Source organism: Mirounga leonina, unplaced genomic scaffold (genome assembly GCF_011800145.1).
Source record: "Mirounga leonina isolate KUSES-001 unplaced genomic scaffold, KU_Mleo_1.0 Mir_173, whole genome shotgun sequence".
Classification (NCBI taxonomy): Eukaryota; Metazoa; Chordata; class Mammalia; order Carnivora; family Phocidae; genus Mirounga; species Mirounga leonina.
The window spans coordinates 41,078,684-41,098,353 of NW_023270447.1; the positions used below are offsets into that span (position 1 = coordinate 41,078,684).

Genomic DNA, 19,670 nt, shown 5'->3' on the forward strand with positions numbered 1-19,670 from the left:
TCTCTTTCCATCCACGTCTAGGTGACATACGGCTGCAGCATGTCCTGATCCATTCAGCATGTTGTCCAACTCCAGGTAAGCCCCGTAGGCACAGCTCTTATGGCCTAGCCTGGATCCCGAGCCAACCAAAGTAGCTTTGGAATCTGGTATCAATTTGTGGAGGAAGTTTATCTCCTCTTAGCTTTTGAGTCATCAAGATGAATATTCCTAAGGGAATGAGACCATATGTTTGATATTTGGAAAGAGGGAGTTGGCTTTATTGGAAAGGGATGAGAGAAGGTAGCAGCTCATGGCGTCATCAAACCTTATTCTAGGTGAGGATCACCCTCTGATTTACGAATTTAATCCAAGTCTTCTTACTATTTGAGACTAGGTTTAAAAATAGAAGAATATCTGCTCCCATTCTTCTTGTCCATATGTAGCTCATCCCCAAATGTGAATACAGGCTCCAACAGGAGGCCTCTGCTGTTACTGATAAGCACACCTTGACTTGTTTTCTTCATCTTTGTTCTTGGGGGTTTAACCTAGGAAACATATCATTTCATTAACCCTGACAAATGATTTACCTTCAGACAAACTGTTGAAACTTGCAGCCCTAGCTCAAATTAGTAACTTTTGAGCTTCTTTTCATTAAGTTCAGATTTAGAGAGACTGATTAGTAACTTGTATTTCAATTCAAGGCCTTCAATGAAATACTAAAAATTCCAGATTTATCCTAAGTTAAAAGTCCAAACCCATATTTCAGCTCTTCTCTTCCTTAACATTTTTTTAAAGAATCTTTGGGAAGAAATGGAGAATACCTGACTCTCCTGAAGTACAAAAATTCTAAATTTTGCCTAAATTTTTTATGAAAACACACTATTTAATGACAGATAATTTTCATAAAGACCCAATAATACATAGTAATGTATATAGTGAAACAAACTTTCAAAAGTGAAAATCAGAGCCCTAACACATGGACCATAGAAAAGAACTAAATCTATATATACCAGTAGGCCAAACCGTACCATTTTAGCCCTCTCCGTGAAAGAAACTCCCTTGGCATAGCAATATTTGAGATGTTTTCATTTGTTTTTACGAACTGAACCTGAACCAGGATGATACTCATGATCTCAAGTTAATGTGCTGTGACTGAATTCCTTTCACACAGACCTACAGCACAACAGTGGTCCTGGGACTTTGAATTCACTACCGTGTATGCATAGCACGAAACCTTGGGCTGATTGGAACATCTATCAGTTTATCTTCCCCACAGTTATGGGTCTCAGACCACAAGAAAATGTTGTGTCTCAGGGGACATGCTCAGTGTTTAATCTCTGAGTGCAGAGATTGGAGCAAATGTAATTTTTCTGTCTCTCCTATACCATACCCTCAATTAAATGTCTATATTCTATGAGCAGCATTCAAAATAATGGTCAATTTTACCAGAACTTCCATACATGCAATAATTTCCTTCTGTTTCTGAATCTGTAAACCACTTAAAACATCAGTGAAGAAAAAATATTCTCTCGATTTATCTTTGTATGGAACTAAGGCTTTCATTCCACACTAATTATTCAGTGAGTTGATATGAGCCCTCTGCCTTTCTCTGGTGAGAGTCATCAGCTGAGCATGTGAGATCCTGAGCTAGCTCAACGATGCTTATGGTAGGAAACAGCTTTATTGCTTTCTAATTGGCAAATGATCATGAAGTGTAAAAAAATACCTGTTGGTTGGGGTCTGAGATCTTTGTCATTGTCTAGAAATGCTCATTTCATAGGGCCTCAACTAGCATAGAGATGGAGAGCAGGATTTTCTTTAGGGTAACAGTAAAATCAGCAGGATTCTCTCTCAGTATAAGTATGAAACTGGTGATGTTTAGCAACCCGATAGGCATATTTTTGAGGCCTGAAGTATTTGTTTTGATCATACCAATCATCTTGAAATTCTTAATTATTGCCATTCAACATCTATCTCTGCAGGTTTCTTAATTTAGTTTGTTGCTCAATATGCTGTCTTTGAGTTTTGTTGCCATACCAGAAACTGAAACCAACAATAAATATTAAAGTTTTTAAGGGCAAAAACAACATCTGTGTAATTGTCACTTAATTTTCATCCAGCATTGTATTTCCACTTAATATTTTATTTAATTACAGCTCATTTTTTTTTTTTTTAATGAATGGCAATTTTAAGGTATAGGTTTCAAACATAATCATTAGCATTAAAAGATCTGGGTTTAAATCTGAATCCTGGTTCCATCACCCACTAACTCTGTGACCTTGGGAAAATTATTTAATCTTCTAATCTTTAAAATGGGTGTTACAGGAGTACATGTCTCATATAATTAATTTAATAATTAATTGAGTTAAAGTATGGCAAGATTTAATACAGTGGTTGGTTATATGACAGAGAATGCTCAGTAAGTGAGAAAAAAAAATAGCATACAAGCAAATGGGAATCAGGGAAGACAGTGATTCCAGAATGAGATACAGTAACGTTTGGCAATCTAACTGTATCAGAAGTGACCATTGTGACATCTTTTATAGAGAAGAGTTAAGACAGACATTATGTCTTCAAAAGTGCTTTTGTTGTCATCAAAGTATTGGTTGTGGGTATTGCCATTCTAATAGATAGTTTCATTCAATGGTACATATCTTAGATTTGATACATAAAGATTGGCTTACTTGTCAGTCTTCAGAAGTATATCCCCTAGGCCAGAGCTAAATCTTTTATTTCTCTGCAACATTTAGTGGAGTACCTACCACAGAGTAAATCCTGGGGACAAGTAAATTGCAAAATCTTAAAATCACACAGACAAGTAGCACAAAATACAAATACATCACATACTTTAAAAATGTACGAGGATGCCTCTTAGGTATAAACGGGTGTATGTGCAAATCAGTGGAAAACAAAGACAACTCAAGGCAAAACAACCACACCCTTGAAGCAAGTTACATCTCACAAGTATCAGTTTGAAGCCTTCTTTCAAACTTAGGTGTAACTGAGAAGATTAGCTCTTTCTACACAGGTCTAATGTTCCCAAAAGATGGTATTTGTTGGGCTTGTTTCCAGCTAGAAACAAGCCATTGGAGACCTCCCCAGTGGAGCTTGTTAATGGAATCATTAGAAGAGTCAGTCTACATTGCCAGGCTCTTAAAGGCTTTCTCACATTTTTTGTCTACCTTACTGAGTGAGGACATATACCACTGATTTGGGGACAATCAATCATTTCCAATTTTGACAGTTTTCTTTCCTCTCCCATATCCACAACCATAGTGACATATATTACACTTCACATGATTCATTCTAACATAAATCTGAGAAGATTCTTGAATGAAATTAGACAGTTAGGTCACACATTTTGTTTTCCATTATCTTCTGAGTCTGAGTGGGACAAATCTGAAATTGAGGCATGTAAGATACAAAAGTCTTCTGACCAGAAGTTCCTAAATTGAAGTTATTTTCTACAAGGTGTGAGCAACTGTCCTGGAGGATTCTGATGTCAGTGAATAAACAGTGGGCTGGGAATGGACACAGCACTTGGGACTCATCAGTCAAAAACACACCACTCTCTCTTTTTTTGATTGAGGTGACCCTTAAATAATAGACAGACCTTTCACCATTATTTTCTTCAGGGAAATTTCCCTCAAGTTTCAAAAGTTCATCCAATCCTTCTGAGAATGGAAGGTGTGGTGAAATTATATCGGGATGCTGATCTGATAATATAAAAAATGCCTGGGTTTCTATCTCCCATGAGCTGTTAGAAAAAGAACCCTTTGGTAGAGAATTTTTGCTAGAGAAGCATTTGCTGACTGAGCTGTTTATAAGCCCTTGCTCTTCATCAATTTCACTTGATTTAGAGCTGCCAAGGAGGGTGGCATATCTAACAGAGGGCGGCCTCCTGCTTTCGTCCTCATGGGCTATCACAGTGCTCTCCAGCTCAGAGAAGTTAGCACTGGTGTGCTGGTCACGGATACAAACAGAACCCTCTTCAAGATCCGGAGCTGTCAAAAGCAGAGAGACCATAGCTCTTGGTACCACCTCATCTTTATTCTTCCATGATGTGTCAACACTGATATCTTCTGAAATGGTTTCAGGCTCCAAAAGAAGAGGACCAAATATCACTGATTCTGTATGCTTGATAAAAAGATGCTCAAATGTTTCTGGCTAAAAGAAAAGACACATTTTAATGCTCAATTGTATTAATTTTTTTTTTTTTTCTTCACTATGACATCATTGCAGAAATGAAAGTGTGAAAGGTTACTACTAAAGGACATAAGTCAACCACAAATTAACTGGGGTTTGGTTTTTTTTTTTTTTTGGACTGAAAATGGATATGTCAAAAATCATAAGGGAGAGGCGGAAGAAGATGGTGTTTAAAAGTGGGATGAGACAAACTTTGGTTTGAGCCCTTTTATGACCATGGACAAGTACATTAACCTCTTTGCCTTTTAGCCTCTTCACCTGTAAAAATGTGTTCAATATTTACTTCCTGGCATTGTGGTGAGGAATAAATTAGAGAGTGTCTGAAAGTGCTTAGCTCTCAATAAAGATTGGTTATTGTAATTAAAAAGGGCTGTATTCTGAAGAATTCCTAATATTTTACAGCAAATTAGATTTCCACAAACTGAAAATTTCAACCTCAAATTAAAAAAAGGAACTGAAATAAAATCAAATGAGCAAACCAACTAGTCCAAAGACAGTTAAAATAACTACTCCATGACATAAGATATGGTATGAGGGTAAGCTATTTGTGACTGTTAAGACTTATCTGCCTTACATCATACTGAAAATCTGTTTAAGACTACCAGAAGGGAAGAACTAATACCAATTTGTTGAAAACAATGATGGTGAAAGACATGATCACAGACTCTTAAATTGCTATTCCTTTTAAATAACTTCATCTAAAAACACATAGTATGGAACATGCGGAATGAAGACAAAGACGCAAAACAAATGCACATCGTATCTTTTATAAGAATGCTGGTTACATCACAATAAAAAATCCTGCCATGCAGCTACAAATCAAGAATCTGTGTGTAAAAAGCTCAACTCATACAATGTAAACATATTGAAAAAATAAATGCAAAATAAAGAATACCGTGGACACATCACACTGAAAAATTAACGCAACTAAATGAAGTGCTACTGAAAATGTGTTCAATTCGTAAGACATACATATGGTTGAACTTTTGAACTTTACAGTTTTTAAACCACTAGAATGAATTCAAATTTATTGCCTGAAATAACAATTTACTCAACTATTCTTCATAATGGCAAATATATTCCATGTAAAAACATAATTCATTAGCATAGTTTTAAACTCTTAAATGAAACATATTGGTGATTATAACTATAAAAGAATAAATATACCAAACACTAAATATAATAAAAATGGAATAGACTTATATAGATATTATATCAATGCATAATGACAAATACCATGTTAACACAACCTTTTCTGTTATTCTATGAACATATATATGAAAACTTCCTATGCCTTTTCTCTTTGTGACAGAAATCTATCATTAGATTTATTACTTCCTTCAAATATTTACTTGCTCATTTTGCTTTTTCTTAAACTTACTACTGTATGTGTCTTGAACTTCTTAAAATTTAAATGAACCTAGAAGTTAAGATCACCAAATAAAGGCAATACATGCTATTGATATGAAAACAAAAAATACACACAAATAGCCAAAAGCACACAGTCAAACTCACATATGCTCTTCAGATGATGTCTTTAAATATGGCATGCCCTCTAAAACTTTATAATCGGTAACTAATTATTGATACTGAATAATGTCCATGTCTTCAAATGCATTCAGATGGAAGATTTCACTGATAATTAATAAGAAATCACATACTCATATATTATTGAAATGTATTTTATCAGTGGGTCATAAACTTTTATTAAAAGTATGTTCATTAAAAAAATCATTTCAGTCATTATATGCATCTAATTTTTCAGGATTTTAGAACGGTTTGGGAACATATTAAATATGTATTCAGCTGGTAAGAAATAAAGAATATCCTTTCATAATCTCACACTTAGATTTTACATTCCAATGGTATCTATTAAAAGTCAATGAAGGGGAGAAAAGGACACATTCTTCCTCATTTTTAGTGTTGTTTTCATAGCCAAATAAAACTATGAATGAAATCTAAATGTAAGCGATCAATATATACCCTAAATTTGCAATATTATTTAGGTTCATCAAACAGAAGCTTTGGTTTATTTTGAATGTGAACAACATAACACACTTACTATGCTGATGTCATAGAAATAGTAAGGGTCTTTTTTCAGGAAGAAGTGTCTTGTCTTTGCCATGAACTATTTGTAAAAGCTCCCTTTTTGCATTGCTGTGTACTTCTCTGCCTGCCAGAAGCTTTGGGCGGTTCGGAGTAAATAAATTAGATTTAGGGAAGAATTTCACAAAGAGGCTGAATTGGAGGCGGATGTGTTTTCTGATCTGGTCAATCTGACCTGAAAAGTCAGGTCATCCTGATATGAACTATAACTTCCCCTGGCCTGTGACCAGCACACACCCAAACTTCTGGCTTTTCCTGAACTGAAATGGAAGTCAGTGCCTAAGCCATTTGCAAGACTACTGAGGATGGGAATTCCCAGATTGACCAAAGTTAGACAGACGTAAAAACTACAAGACAGTCAAAAGAACACCCACATGGGTCCGTTTATAAGCTCAAGTGTCTACAAAAGAATACAAAATGGAAAACTTCGGACATAAAAATATAAACTAAATAGTTTCACTGTATCTTGTAATTAGATTCATTATGTTTGCAAAGTTATGTGTCAGAAGCTGCAGGTTTTTACCTACTTATGGCATTGCCTACTACAGACCTGATGATACTGAATAGATATGTGGTAAGAACTGTCATAGTTTTTAATGTTTTATGACCACACAAATGATAAATCAAAAGCCAGATAGCATGAATATTATTTTTTAAACTTTAGGTGACCTAAAAAGTAATCATACATTCAAACTGAATTCGACTGAGCCCTATCTCTTGACCCCAAATTTACCCTTCTATTGTAAGTTCTAAATCAACATCATCCACCATATTTTAGTTCTCAATAGTTCAACCAAATATTTTTTAGATTTGTCTCCCCTTCTTCAAAATGTAAAAATCTTCTAATACTCTACAGAATGTTGGGAAGGTGGTACATTGTGTTCATCTGTAGTGATCATGATTAGACTTCAAAGAATGTCCGTTCTCTGTTTAGATAAAATAAAACAAAATAAGAAAGCAAAATAAAAAATCACTCAAAAAGCAAAAGATAAAAGATTTCAAAAACATTTTCTGTCAGGCATGGCTTCCGGACTATGAATTCTTCTGTTAGACTAGAGTAATACATCTTTTTAGGAAAGAGTAAAATTTTGAACTGAGGTTGCCTCTTCTATTTTCATAAAGCATGCCTTAACATCACACTCTAGGAACAGTCTTGGTGACCCCAGACAAGGAAAAACTATAGAAGAATAACAGAATAAAGGAGAAAAAAAACCAAAGAGCTGGAAAAATAAAATGGAGGAAATGGAAGCAACAGAAGTATTGGAGAGCTTGGAACAAGAAAGAGTAAAAGAGTAGAGCAGTAAAACAAAAATTTAAAAATTAAGAGAAAGAAGAGCTGAAATAGTGAAGAATACAATGACAGATCGTTATCATGATTTTTCTAATCTAGAAAAAAAATCTGAGAAACCATCTGGTCCATGTGCCTCCCTTTTTTAAAACAAAGCAATTGGGGCTTAAGGTTACAGAGCTAATTAGAGCAGAGTGAGGACCCTGACTTAGTTCTTTAATTTTTTCCAGTCCAAAGATCTTTCTATAAAACAACGGAAGGATGAAAAATATCCTAAATGCAAACTGGCAGGAAAACATGTTCTTTGTTTTGCTTTTTCTACTTGCTGTGATAGATTTCAGCTAATACATACTCTCTTCTGGTTCTTTATAACCCACGGGCATATCATAAATATTAAGAACATGAAGATAAACAAAACTGAAGTCCTCTTTTAGGGGACTGAGATACACACCTCTAAGCCCAATAATGTGCACTTCTACATAGAACTTTCAACTCAAAACTGCACCGGTTTTACCCACTTCTGCAAGACCATTCAAGCAATTTCAGGGGTGCTCTGCCTCAGATCTGTGAGACTGGTGTTCTGGGAACCTGCAGGTTGTTGAGCTGCTTTGGCAGACTGAGGAATCTTGGACAGTCTTTGAATCACAAGGCAAAAATCCATTTGGTTTTAGCTTTCACACCCCTAAGGTAGGTTAACTGGAGTATGGTCTTGTGAAAATGGACATCGATGTAGACAACAAAGAAGCGGGTTAGATCCCCTGCCATTCAAAAAAATTACAGATGATTTAGATTTAGAGGAAGAAAATAATAGATTAGGCAAAAATGCTAAAGAAAAAAGTAAAAAACCAAATTGGTGACAGTGTTTTAAGCACTGTGAAATTTGAATTAGAAGAAAAGCAAGTCTATTGTGTCACTACATTTTCCTGCAACGAGAATTCAACCTTTGTTTAAGATTCTGATTTCTATATTTATATTTATTTTATTTTTTGTTTTTTTAAGATTGTAATTTTTAAAGTATCAAGAGAAATGGTGTAGAGGGGTATCCCGGTTGAAGATGGCAGGTTGAACACGTTGCTCTCTCATCTTTGTAGAGACTCTATCAGAATGAAAGTACATAAATAACAAATATATACCCACAACACAGAAGATAATCTGAGAAAGCAAGAGGGAATAGGATTTTGAATTCATTTCTAAGACACGGAAAACAACTGGAAGAGTGTAGACCAAAGAGGATTAGCAAAAGAAGCTATAGACCAAAGTACCTCCAGAGTGGGCTGTGGTTGAAGAGAAAGCCTCTTTGCCCAGTTGAATACAGTAGACATGGCGAGTGAAGAAATGGCAGGTAAGAACACAGGAAGATAGGAGACCTGAGGCTGAAAACCAGAAACTATGCATGTGGAATGGGGCTCTTCCATTTCTCCGCTGTACACAGAAAATCCTTCATATTAGAACTACCTTCCACACCCAAATTGAGGTTTTGTTTTCAACATCAACTAAGGGAGTTACCAAGCAGCTATGGAGTATTAGCGCCTGTAAGTACATTTTTCCTCATCTAGCCAGAGCCCTATCTACCCAACCAAACAATAATTCCTGCCTATATGCACTGGGTTCCCAGTCAACTCATCTACTGTTTCATTCTAAAACATTCAAGGAAAACAAAGAATTACTAGATATTTGGGGAAAGTTGGAGATAAAAAAAGCAAAGCCAAGATAAACAAAAAGAAAACATGATCTTAGCAGAAAGAGAATTCAGAGAATAGGAAAAAAGGAGAATTTTTTTAAACAAACAATGATCCTTTAATTGGTATTTCTAGTAAGATTTAAGAAAATATTGCATGCATAAAACCAGAACAAAATACTCTAAAAAAACATGCAAATTTACAAATATAATAGTAAATAAAAGTTCAAGAGAAGCATTAAAAGAATAGGATATGGCAAGGTCTCAAATGTAAAACAAAAAAAACAAAAAAAGAACATAGAGATAAGACATATAGAAGATCCATGCCGAGGGTTCAACATCTAACAAATACAGATTCTAGAGAGAGAGAACAAAAGAAACAGGAGGAGAGGAAATCAGCAAGGAAATAACATAATTTCTTGATATGACCAGAGTCATGGAATTGAAAGTGTCTTCAAATGGTGACCAAGTTAAATGTAAAAGAACGTCCCTAGACCCATTAGTGAAATTTTAGAACATCAAAAATGGAGAGAATATTTTATGGATGCCTGGGTGGCTCAGCTGGTTAAGTGTCTTCCTTTGGCTCAGGTCACGATCCAGGGTCCTGGGATCTAGTCCCGCATTGGGCTCCCTGCTCAGCGGGGAGTCTGCTTCTCCCTCTCCCTCTATCCCTACCCCCTGCTCCTGCTTTCTCTCGCAAATAAATAAAAAAATAAAAACTTTAAAAATAATGGTGAGAATATTTTAAATGCAAGAAAATTGCAAGTAACCAGTGAGGAATGAAAATCAGAATGGCATCTGACTTCTTAGAAGCAATACTGGGTGCTAGATGATGAGGCAGGAATCGTTTCAAAGTTCAATTGGAAAGACTTGTCCAACCTAGAAATTGACACTCCACCAAACGATCAATCAATGAAGGCACAATAAGAAGAATTTCAGGCATGCAGAGACTCTGACCTGACACGTAACATTTCTTAGGAGATTATGTAAGGATGGAGTTTCTCAAGAAAGAGGAGGAAAAGGAATTTAAGAAGCAGCACTCACTAGAAACCGGTTAAGGAAAATCTGGAGTGATGGCTCGTAGAAATTTTAGAAAAGGCCCCATGCAGATTGAAGTTGGAGGGCAGAGCGTTTCCTGGGCAGAGCACACTGGGGAAAGGTATCCAGGGAAGAAGCTTATATAATTGTAGCACACAGAAATTCAAAAAAACTTCTAAAGAAGCAATTAGAAACTCTAGAAAAAGCGACCACAACAACCCAGAAGAACTAAATATGAAGCCAACTAAAACTTGGCACAATTGTGACCAACTGGTGAAGTATTTCTAATATCTTTAAAGAAGAGATTCTCCTGTGACATTAGAACTCCCAAAAGTGTCATCACATCTATTTCTTGTTCTGCAAACAACAGTATTTACATACTCACAGCAGTGTAAATGCAGCTCACTGACTTTCTATTTTTTAAGCGATTATAGCACAAAACATGCTGTCAACCCTGACAAAGCGTAGAGTTACATTTGCAGAGATTGGGAAGTGGAGGGAGAAATGGAGGGAAAGGTAAGAGTGCTAATGGCTTTATTTTATTTTTAAAAAAGGGGAGGGAAGGGAGCTCCAAGAAGTAGTCTCTATTCAATGGAAATAAATGGAATTTAAGAAGATTTTTCTGCGGTTGCAGAGTAATTACTGAAAAAATTGATAAAAGTGACAAAACAGTAATGGTAGGAGTGTGGGGAAAGGAGAAGGGCAGGAAAAGTATGTGTATGAGTAAATCTTCATTATTGCCAGAAATCAATACATAATGACTACATTTCATAGTGGTAGAGGCCTATTATTTTTAGAAATATAAAGGTGACCTGCCCGAAAAATTAAAAGCAAACCAGTTTAAAGTAATGGCATTTGGAGAGCAAGACTAAGGGTAGCTAGGCATAAAGGAGGACACTATATTTTGTAATAAATGTTCTTCCATTCTATATCACCAGGAAACCATGCACACTGGTCATATGGTAATGCAAAACTTACTTTTTAAAATAATGGGACAGATATAGCCCCAGAGAACACAGAGACATATATGATCCTGCTTCCTGCAGCATTGTTTGTAATAAAGAAAAGCTTTTAAACGCTTAAATACCCATCAGTAGGGGAAGAGACATATTAATTGTGGTATTTATAGGATGGAACACCATGGGCCGGTCCACATGGGTACACTATGTTAACTGTATCCACATGGAGAGATCTCTAAAAACAATGCTGAGAACAAAAATAGCTCCTGAATGATATGGAAGTCAGGTTCACATTCATTATAACCCAACGTGGTTTTGCTCAGTGGTCATAGTTGCGCACATGCAGATGTAGGGAAGTATAAAAGACAAACTGGACAAATACACACTATCTTCTTGAAAGTGGGTAATCCTCAGAAGTTCCGGAAGGAGGCACTGAAACTACTGAGGGGAACAAGCAGGACTAACTTGATCTGTTATTTGTATTTAAAAAATATGAGGCATGGGCGCCTGGGTGGCTCAGTCGGTTAAGCGTCTGCCTTCAGCTCAGGTCATGATCCCAGGGTCCTGGGATCGAGCCCCACATCGGGCTCCCTGCTCGGCAGGAAGCCTGCTTCTCCCTCTCCTGCTCCCCCTGCTTGTGTTCCCTCTCTCGCTGTCTCTCTCTCTCTGTCAAATAAATAAATAAAATCTTTAAAAAAAAAAAATATGAGGCAGGGGCGCCTGGGTGGCTCAGTGGTTAAGTGTCTGTCTTTGGCTCAGGTCATGATCCCAGAGTCCTGGGACTAAGCCCAGCATCGGGCTCCTTGTTCCAGGCTCCCTGCTCCTTGGGAAGCCTGCTTCTCCCTCTGATCCTCCCCCCTGCTTGTGTTGCTCTCGCTCTCTCTCTGTCAAATAAATAAATAAAATCTTTTAAAAATAAATAAATAAAAAATAAAAAAAATATGAGGCAAATATGCATTTAGATTCATTATAAACCAAAGGGAATGGGAATGACAGCTTAAAAAGTAGAAGAGATTAACTTTAGGGACCATTTTAGAAATCAGGTTAGATGTCGAAGGAATTTTAACTATAGGTTACTTTCACAAATCAATGTTCAAAAATAATCTGAATTTAGAGAAGAAATTAAGGGAAATGCTTTATGTAAAAAATTATGATCTCCTTTAAAAATACTGTAAATGTCTTTAACAACAATGGGCTGTTACAATCCATTTGCTTTGCAATACGCTGTGGGTTGGTTTGTTTGTTGTTTCCTTTTGTTCTACAGTTGGATATATCACCCTTTGCTTATCCATTCATCATTTGATGGATATTTGGCTTGTTTCCACATCTTGGCTATTATGAACAATGCTGCTATGAACACTCATGTATAAATATCTGCATAAATACATGATTTCATTTCTATTGGATATATACCCAGCAGTGGAATTGTTGGGTCATATGGTAATACTATGTTTACTGAAAAACTGTAAAGACCATTTTCCCAAAGGGCTGCATCATTTTACATTCCCACTGGCAGGAGTTCTAATTTCTCCACGTTCTCACCAACACTTATTATCTGTCTTTTGATTAGCTATCCTTGCCAGAGCAAAGTGGTATCTTTTGTTTTGGGCTTGTATTTCCCTAACAGCTGATGATGTTGAGCATATATTCATTAGCGCTTATTGGCCACTTATATAGCTTCCTTGCAGAAATGCCTATTCAGATTTTTTACTCATTTGTTAAACTTTGTTAAAACATACATAACATAAAATTTAGCCTTTCAACTGTTTTTAAGTGTACAATTTAGTAGCATTAGTTACATTAAGCAGTACATTGTTAATATGGGACTGATGGCAAGAGTAGCAGTTTGAGTCCGATGGACCCGGGTTTAACCAAGGTTTTTACAAGGACAGGATAGATGATCAAGACAAGCCACTGAACCACTCTGAGACTCAGTGGGGTCATCAGAAAATAGAAGACTATGAGAGAATTAAAGAAAATAAATGAATATGAAGCAAAGAGTCAATAGTAAATTTGCCCTACCCTCTTTAGAAATACAGCATGAATTACACTATATTATTTTTCCCTAAAAAAGTATATTTTTAGTTATTTAGGAGATTAAAGTAGAAGATGAGATTTTTTTAAGTTATTGCATTTTAGAAGGTTTGATTTTTGTCATTAGTAAAAATCTTTGAAATTATATTCTTCACTTTTCAAATATTCCTATTATATTCCAAAAATGATTTATTCCTAGACTATGTTGTCTGTGTACCTGTTAAGCCCTAGAAATAAACTAAGTATCCTGAGGACTGGTTATGCTCAAATAATTATCTTATAAGATTATAAAGTCAAATATTTGCAGAAGGAAAAAAAAAATCAGTCTTAAAATAAGGATAATCACACCCACTGTAAGTATCTTAAAAATTCTTCACACTTCTTCAGTTTACCAGAACATGGAAAAATTGAGTGAGATTTCAGTCTCTTTGTGTATAATCTCTGTCAGATGATCTGCTGCGACATTGTGCTCATCTTCAGAGCACATATGTGAGAGGGGAGCACAGAGACTACAAACACTGACTGAACCTCTATCCATCAAGTGGTTCCTTTGTGCCAGCCATCTTCTGGAAAGGGGAAAGATCATTTGGTGCAGGTTCAAACTTCATTTGCTGAGGTGGGCCTGATCATTTCCCTGCCCTGGTAAACATTTAGAAACCATTTTCATGGTGGTGCAGAGGGAGATTTCAGAGCTTCACATGTTGAAGAGAGAGTATTTTAGCTTCTCTCAGAGAGACAGCAAGATGGTTATTCCCTGCATTCATGTATACTCGTATAGTGAAGCTTTAAAATTTTTATTTACATAGATATTTAGTTTTTGTGACCAAAAAAACAATGCTCATATTAAAAGAAAGAGCTCCTCATATTTAAGAAAAATAATCTCCTCTTTATACTGTCTTTAATCTCCCTATTTTCAGTTTGTGAATGTGCTATGGTCCTTCCTACCTCAAGGCGTATTTGAAGGTGCCTTTGCCTGGGCTCTACCCCTCCACCACAAAACCTAGTTAATGACTACTCATCTTCCAGAGCTTAGCTCAGTTGTCGCTTTCCTGTCTTCACCGCTCCTCCCCATCCATCCCATGCACTAAGCTTGGCACGCTGGATCCTTTTCTTTCACAACATGTAGTTTATAATTATTAGTAGATATATATATCATATGTATATTGTTATTTCTATTATCGTTGATTAATGCTTATTTCCCCACTTAACTGTCCACTCCAGGAGTTTCTATTTTTCTGATCAATACAACCTGAACGTATAGGATAGTGACTAGCACAGGACAGGTATTTAATAAATAGCTGGGGCGCCTGGGTGGCTCAGTCGGTTAAGCAGCTGCCTTCAGCTCAGGTCATGATCCCCGGGTCCTGGGATTGAGTCCCACATCGGGCTCCCTGCTCAGCGGAGAGCCTGCTTCTCCCTCTCCCTCTGCCTGCCTCTCTGCCTGCTTGTGCTCTCTAGCTCTCGGTCAAATAAATAAATAGAATCTTAAAAAAAAACAAAAAAAACAGCCGGTAAATGAATGAGTGAACGAAATTAATGAATGAATTTTAAAATGAATAGACTATTTGGGAGATGGTAAAGAAGACAAGTTCTTTCTATTTTGCTTTCCACTCAGCCACTCCTCTATAACCTTACTGTCTTAATTCCCAGATAGTAAGGAAAATCTCTTAAAAATTTGTTTCCCGGGGGCGGAGCAAGATGGCGGAGGAGTAGGAGACCTGGATTTCGTCTCCTCTCAGGAATTCAGCTGGATAGGGATCAAACCATTCTGAACACCTACAAACTCAACAGGAGATCGAAGAAAAGAAGAGCAACAACTCTCTCATCAGAAAAGCGACCACTTTCTGGAAGGTAGGACGTGCGGAGAAGTGAATCCCAGGCGATATTCGGGAGGATAGACGGCGGGGGAGGGGCCTCCGTCGGCCGCTTCTGGCAAGTGATAGAACCACGGAGCATAAAGTCGGAACTTTTAGAAGTCTGCTCCGCTGAGGGACGTCACTCTGGTGGCTAAGCGGGGGGTGGAATCCTCCGGGACACTGTGGTCTCAGGACCCTCGGGGTCACAGAAAGACCGGGGGTGCCTGAGTGCGGCAGAGCTCCCAGGTGGCGGAGCAGGGAAGCCGGCTGCAGAGGCGGAGCCCAGGAGCAGGCTCTCAGCTCGGGGTTGCCATAAACCGTGATCCACGGCACAGTCGGGCCCCTGCTCCTCCGGCAGGGACCCAACAAGTGGCAGATCCGGGGAGACTCACCTTCCTCCCCCGGGAGGAGCCGTGTGGGAGTGCACCGCACGGATCTGCTGGGTTTGGAGACTCCACCCGGGGTCGGGTGCCAGAGATAGAGGCGCGCGGTAGCAGGTAGCAGGCCGGGTGAGCGCGGAGTGCGGCCGGAGACCGGGGAGACGGGAGTGACTGACGGCTTTTCTCTGGGGGCTCACTGAGGAGTGGGGCCCCGGGTTCTCGGCTCCTCCGGGGCAGAGATTGGGAGGCCGCCATTTTCACGCTCCGCCTCCAAAGCTGTACGGAAAGCTCGCAGGGAACAAAAGCCCCGGAGAGCAAACCCGAGCAGATTACTTAGCCGGCAGGGGGCAAGGGCGGGGCAATTCCGCCTCCGGCAGAGACATTTGGAAACCACGGCAACAGGCCCCTCCCCAGAAGATCAGCGAGAACAGCCAGCCAAGACCAAGTTTACCGATCAATGAGAACGGCAGAACTCCAGCGCTAGGGGACTACTGCACATAGAATTCACGGCTTTTTTACCATGATTCTTTAGTCTTTTAAAGTTAATTTTTTTTAACTTTTTGTCTTTTTATTTCTTTTTGAATTTTTCTTTTTCCCTTTTTCAACCAACATCTTATCAATCCCTTTTTTTAAAAAAAAAATTTTTTTATTTTTCATTTTTAGAGTCATATTCTATCCCTTCATAGTAGTTACCCATATTTTTAGCTTATATATATAAGTTGTTCTCTCTTTAAAATTTTGAGATAGTTTCTTCTAACAGATTAAAATATATCCTAAATCTCTAGTATATGGTGTTTTCTATTCCCCTGCCTGATCACATCCTCTCCCTTTTTTTTTCTCTTTTTCTTTTTTCTTTTTTTAAATCCTCTTCTTTCTTTTTTCAAACAACTTCTTATTAATTCCTTTTATAACATTTTTTATAATTTCCATTTTTACAGTCATATTCCATCCCTTCATCATATCAACCCTTATTTTTGTACATATATAAGTTTTTCTTTCTTTAAAATTTTGGGAGGCACTTTCTTCTAAAAGACCAAAATACACCCCAAATCTAGTGTGTGGCACTGATCTATATACCATATAGATCATATTTGATCACATTCTGGTTTTTCTTTTGTTGTTGTTTTGTTTTGTTTGTTTTTGTTTTTATCTTTATCTTTTTCTTTTTTTTTCTTTTTCTTTTTTCTCTCTTTCCCTTTCTTATCCCACTGCTTCAGGTCTTTTCTGATTTGTTTAGAGTATATTTTCTGGGGACGTGGTTACTCTGCTAGCATTTTGTTCTCTCATTAATCTATTCTCCTCTGCACAAAATGACAAGACGGAAAAAATCACCTCAACAAAAAGAACAAGAGGTAGTACCGACTGCCAGGGACCTACTCAATACGGACATTAGTACGATGTCAGATCTAGAGTTCAGAATCATCACTTTAAAGATACTAGCTGGGCTTGAAAAAAATATGGAAGTTATTAGAGAAACCCTTTCTGGAGAAGTAAAAGAGCTAAAACCCAACCAAGTAGAAATCAAAAAGGCTATTAATGAGGTGCAATCAAAAATGGGGGCGCTAACTGCTAGAATAAATGAGGCAGAAGAGAGAATCAGTAATATAGAAGATGAAATGATGGAAAATAAAGAAGCTGAGAAAAAGAGAGATAAACAACTACTGGATCATGAGGGCAGAATTCGAGAGATAAGCGATACCATAAGACGAAACAACATTAGAATAATTGGGATCCCAGAAGAAGAAGAAAGAGAGAGAGGGCCAGACGGTATAATGGAGCAAATTATAGCAGAGAACTTCCCTACTTTGGGGAAAGAAACAGGCATGAAAATACAGGAAGCACAGAGAACTCCTCTCAAAATCAATAAAAATAGGTCAACCCCCCAACATCTAATAGTAAAACTTACGAGTCTCATAGACAAAGAGAAAATCCTGAAAGCAGCTCGGGAGAAGAGATATGTAACCTACAAGGGTAGAAACATTAGATTGGCAACAGACCTATCCACAGAGACCTGGCAGGCCAGAAAGGACTGGCAGGATATATTCAGAGCACTAAATGAGAAAAATATGCAGCCAAGAATACAATATCCAGCAGGCTGTCATTGAAAATAGAAGGAGAGATAAAAAGCTTCCAGGACAAACAAAAACTAAAGGAATTTGCAAACACAAAACCAGCCCTACAGGAAATCTTGAAAGGGGTCCTCTAAGCAAAGAGAGACCCTAAAAGCAACATAGACCAGAAAGGAACACAGACAATATACGGTAACAGTCACCTTACAGGCAATACAATGGCACTAAATTCCTATCTTTCAATAGTTACCCTGAATGTAAATGGGCTAAATGCCCCAATCAAAAGACACAGGCTAACAGACTGGATTAAAAAACAAGACCCATCAATATGCTGTCTGCAAGAGACTCATTTTAGACCCAAAGACACTCCCAGATTGAAAGTGAGGGGGTGGAAAACTATTTACCATGCTAATGGACACCAAAAGAAAGCTGGGGTGGCAATCCTTATATCAGACAAATTAGATTTTAAACCAAAGACTGTAATAAGAGATGAAGAAGGACACTATATCATACTTAAAGGATCTATCCAACAAGAAGATCTAACAATTGTAAATATCTATGCCCCTAACATGGGAGCAGACAATTATATAAGCCAATTAATAACAAAAGCAAAGAAACACATCGACAACAATACAATAATAGTGGGGGACTTTAACATCCCCCTCACTGAAATGGACAGATCGTCTAAGCAAAAGATCAACAAGGAAATAAAGACTTTAAATGACACACTGGACCAAATGGACTTCACAGACATATTCAGAACATTCCACCCCAAAGCAACGGAATACACATTCTTCTCTAGTGCCCATGGAACATTCTCCAGAATAGATCACATCCTAGGTCATAAATCAGGTCTCAACCGGTACCAAAAGATTGGGATCACTCCCTGCCTATTTTCAGACCACAATGCTTTGAAACTAGAACTCAATCACAAGAGGAAAGTCGGAAAGAACTCAAATACATGGTGGCTAAAGAGCATCCTACTGAAGAATGAATGGGTCAACCAGGAAATTAAAGAAGAATTAAAAAAATACATGGAAACCAATGAAAATGAAAACACAACTGTTCCAAATCTTTGGGATGCAGCAAAGGCAGTCCTAAGAGGAAAGTATATAGCAATACAAGCCTTTCTCAAGAAACAAGAAAGGTCTCAAGTACACAACCTAACCCTACACCTAAAGGAGCTGGAGAAAGAACAGCAAATAAAGCCTAAACCCAGCAGGAGAAGAGAAATCATAAAGATCAGAGCAGAAATCAATGAAATAGAAACTAAAAGAACAGTAGAACAGATCAACGAAACTAGGAGCTGGTTCTTTGAAAGAATTAACAAGATTGATAAACCCCTGGCCAGACTTATCAAAAAGAGAAGAGAAATGACCCAAATCAACAAAATCATGAATGAAAGAGGAGAAATCACAACCAACACCAAAGAAATACAAACAATTCTAAGAACATATTATGAGCAACTCTATGCCAGCAAATTAGATAACCTGGAAGAGATGGATGCATTCCTAGAGATGTATCAACTACCAAAACTGAACCAGGATGAAATAGAAAACCTGAACAGACCTATAACCACTAAGGAAATTGAAGCAGTCATCAAAAATCTCCCAAAAAACAAAAGCCCAGGGCCAGATGGCTTCCCAGGGGAATTCTACCAAACCTTTCAAGAAGAATTAATACCTATTCTTCTGAAACTGTTCCAAAAAATAGAAACAGAAGGAAAACTTCCAAACTCATTTTATGAGGCCAGCATTACCTTGATCCCCAAACCAGACAAAGACCCCATCAAAAAGGAGAATTACAGACTGATATCCCTGATGAACATGGATGCAAAAATTCTCACCAAAATACTAGCCAATAGGATCCAACAGTACATTAAAAGGATTATTCACCATGACCAAGTAGGATTTATTCCTGGGCTGCAAGGTTGGTTCAACATCCACAAATCAATCAATGTGATACAATACATTAACAAAAGAAAGAACAAGAATCATATGATCCTCTCAATAGATGCAGAAAAAGCTTTTGACAAAGTACAGCATCCTTTCTTGATCAAAACTCTTCAGAGTATAGG

At 37.5% G+C, this 19,670-nt stretch overlaps 1 protein-coding gene across 2 annotated transcripts in view; it reads right to left on the reverse strand.

Moving 5' to 3' along the window:
• Window positions 1–2,344: 2,344 nt before the first annotated feature.
• Window positions 2,345–19,670, reverse strand: part of LEPR (leptin receptor) — a 93,159-nt gene continuing 75,833 nt past the window's right edge. Inside the window, exon 18 of one of the 2 annotated variants that reach the window (XM_035018346.1) lies at window positions 2,345–4,146. In XM_035018346.1, coding sequence (XP_034874237.1) covers window positions 3,319–4,146 — 828 coding nt within the window. In that variant the 3' untranslated portion in view covers window positions 2,345–3,318. Of the gene's footprint in view, window positions 4,147–4,936; window positions 7,218–19,670 lie in introns of those variants that run through there. The other variant, XM_035018345.1, reaches the window with a different exon arrangement.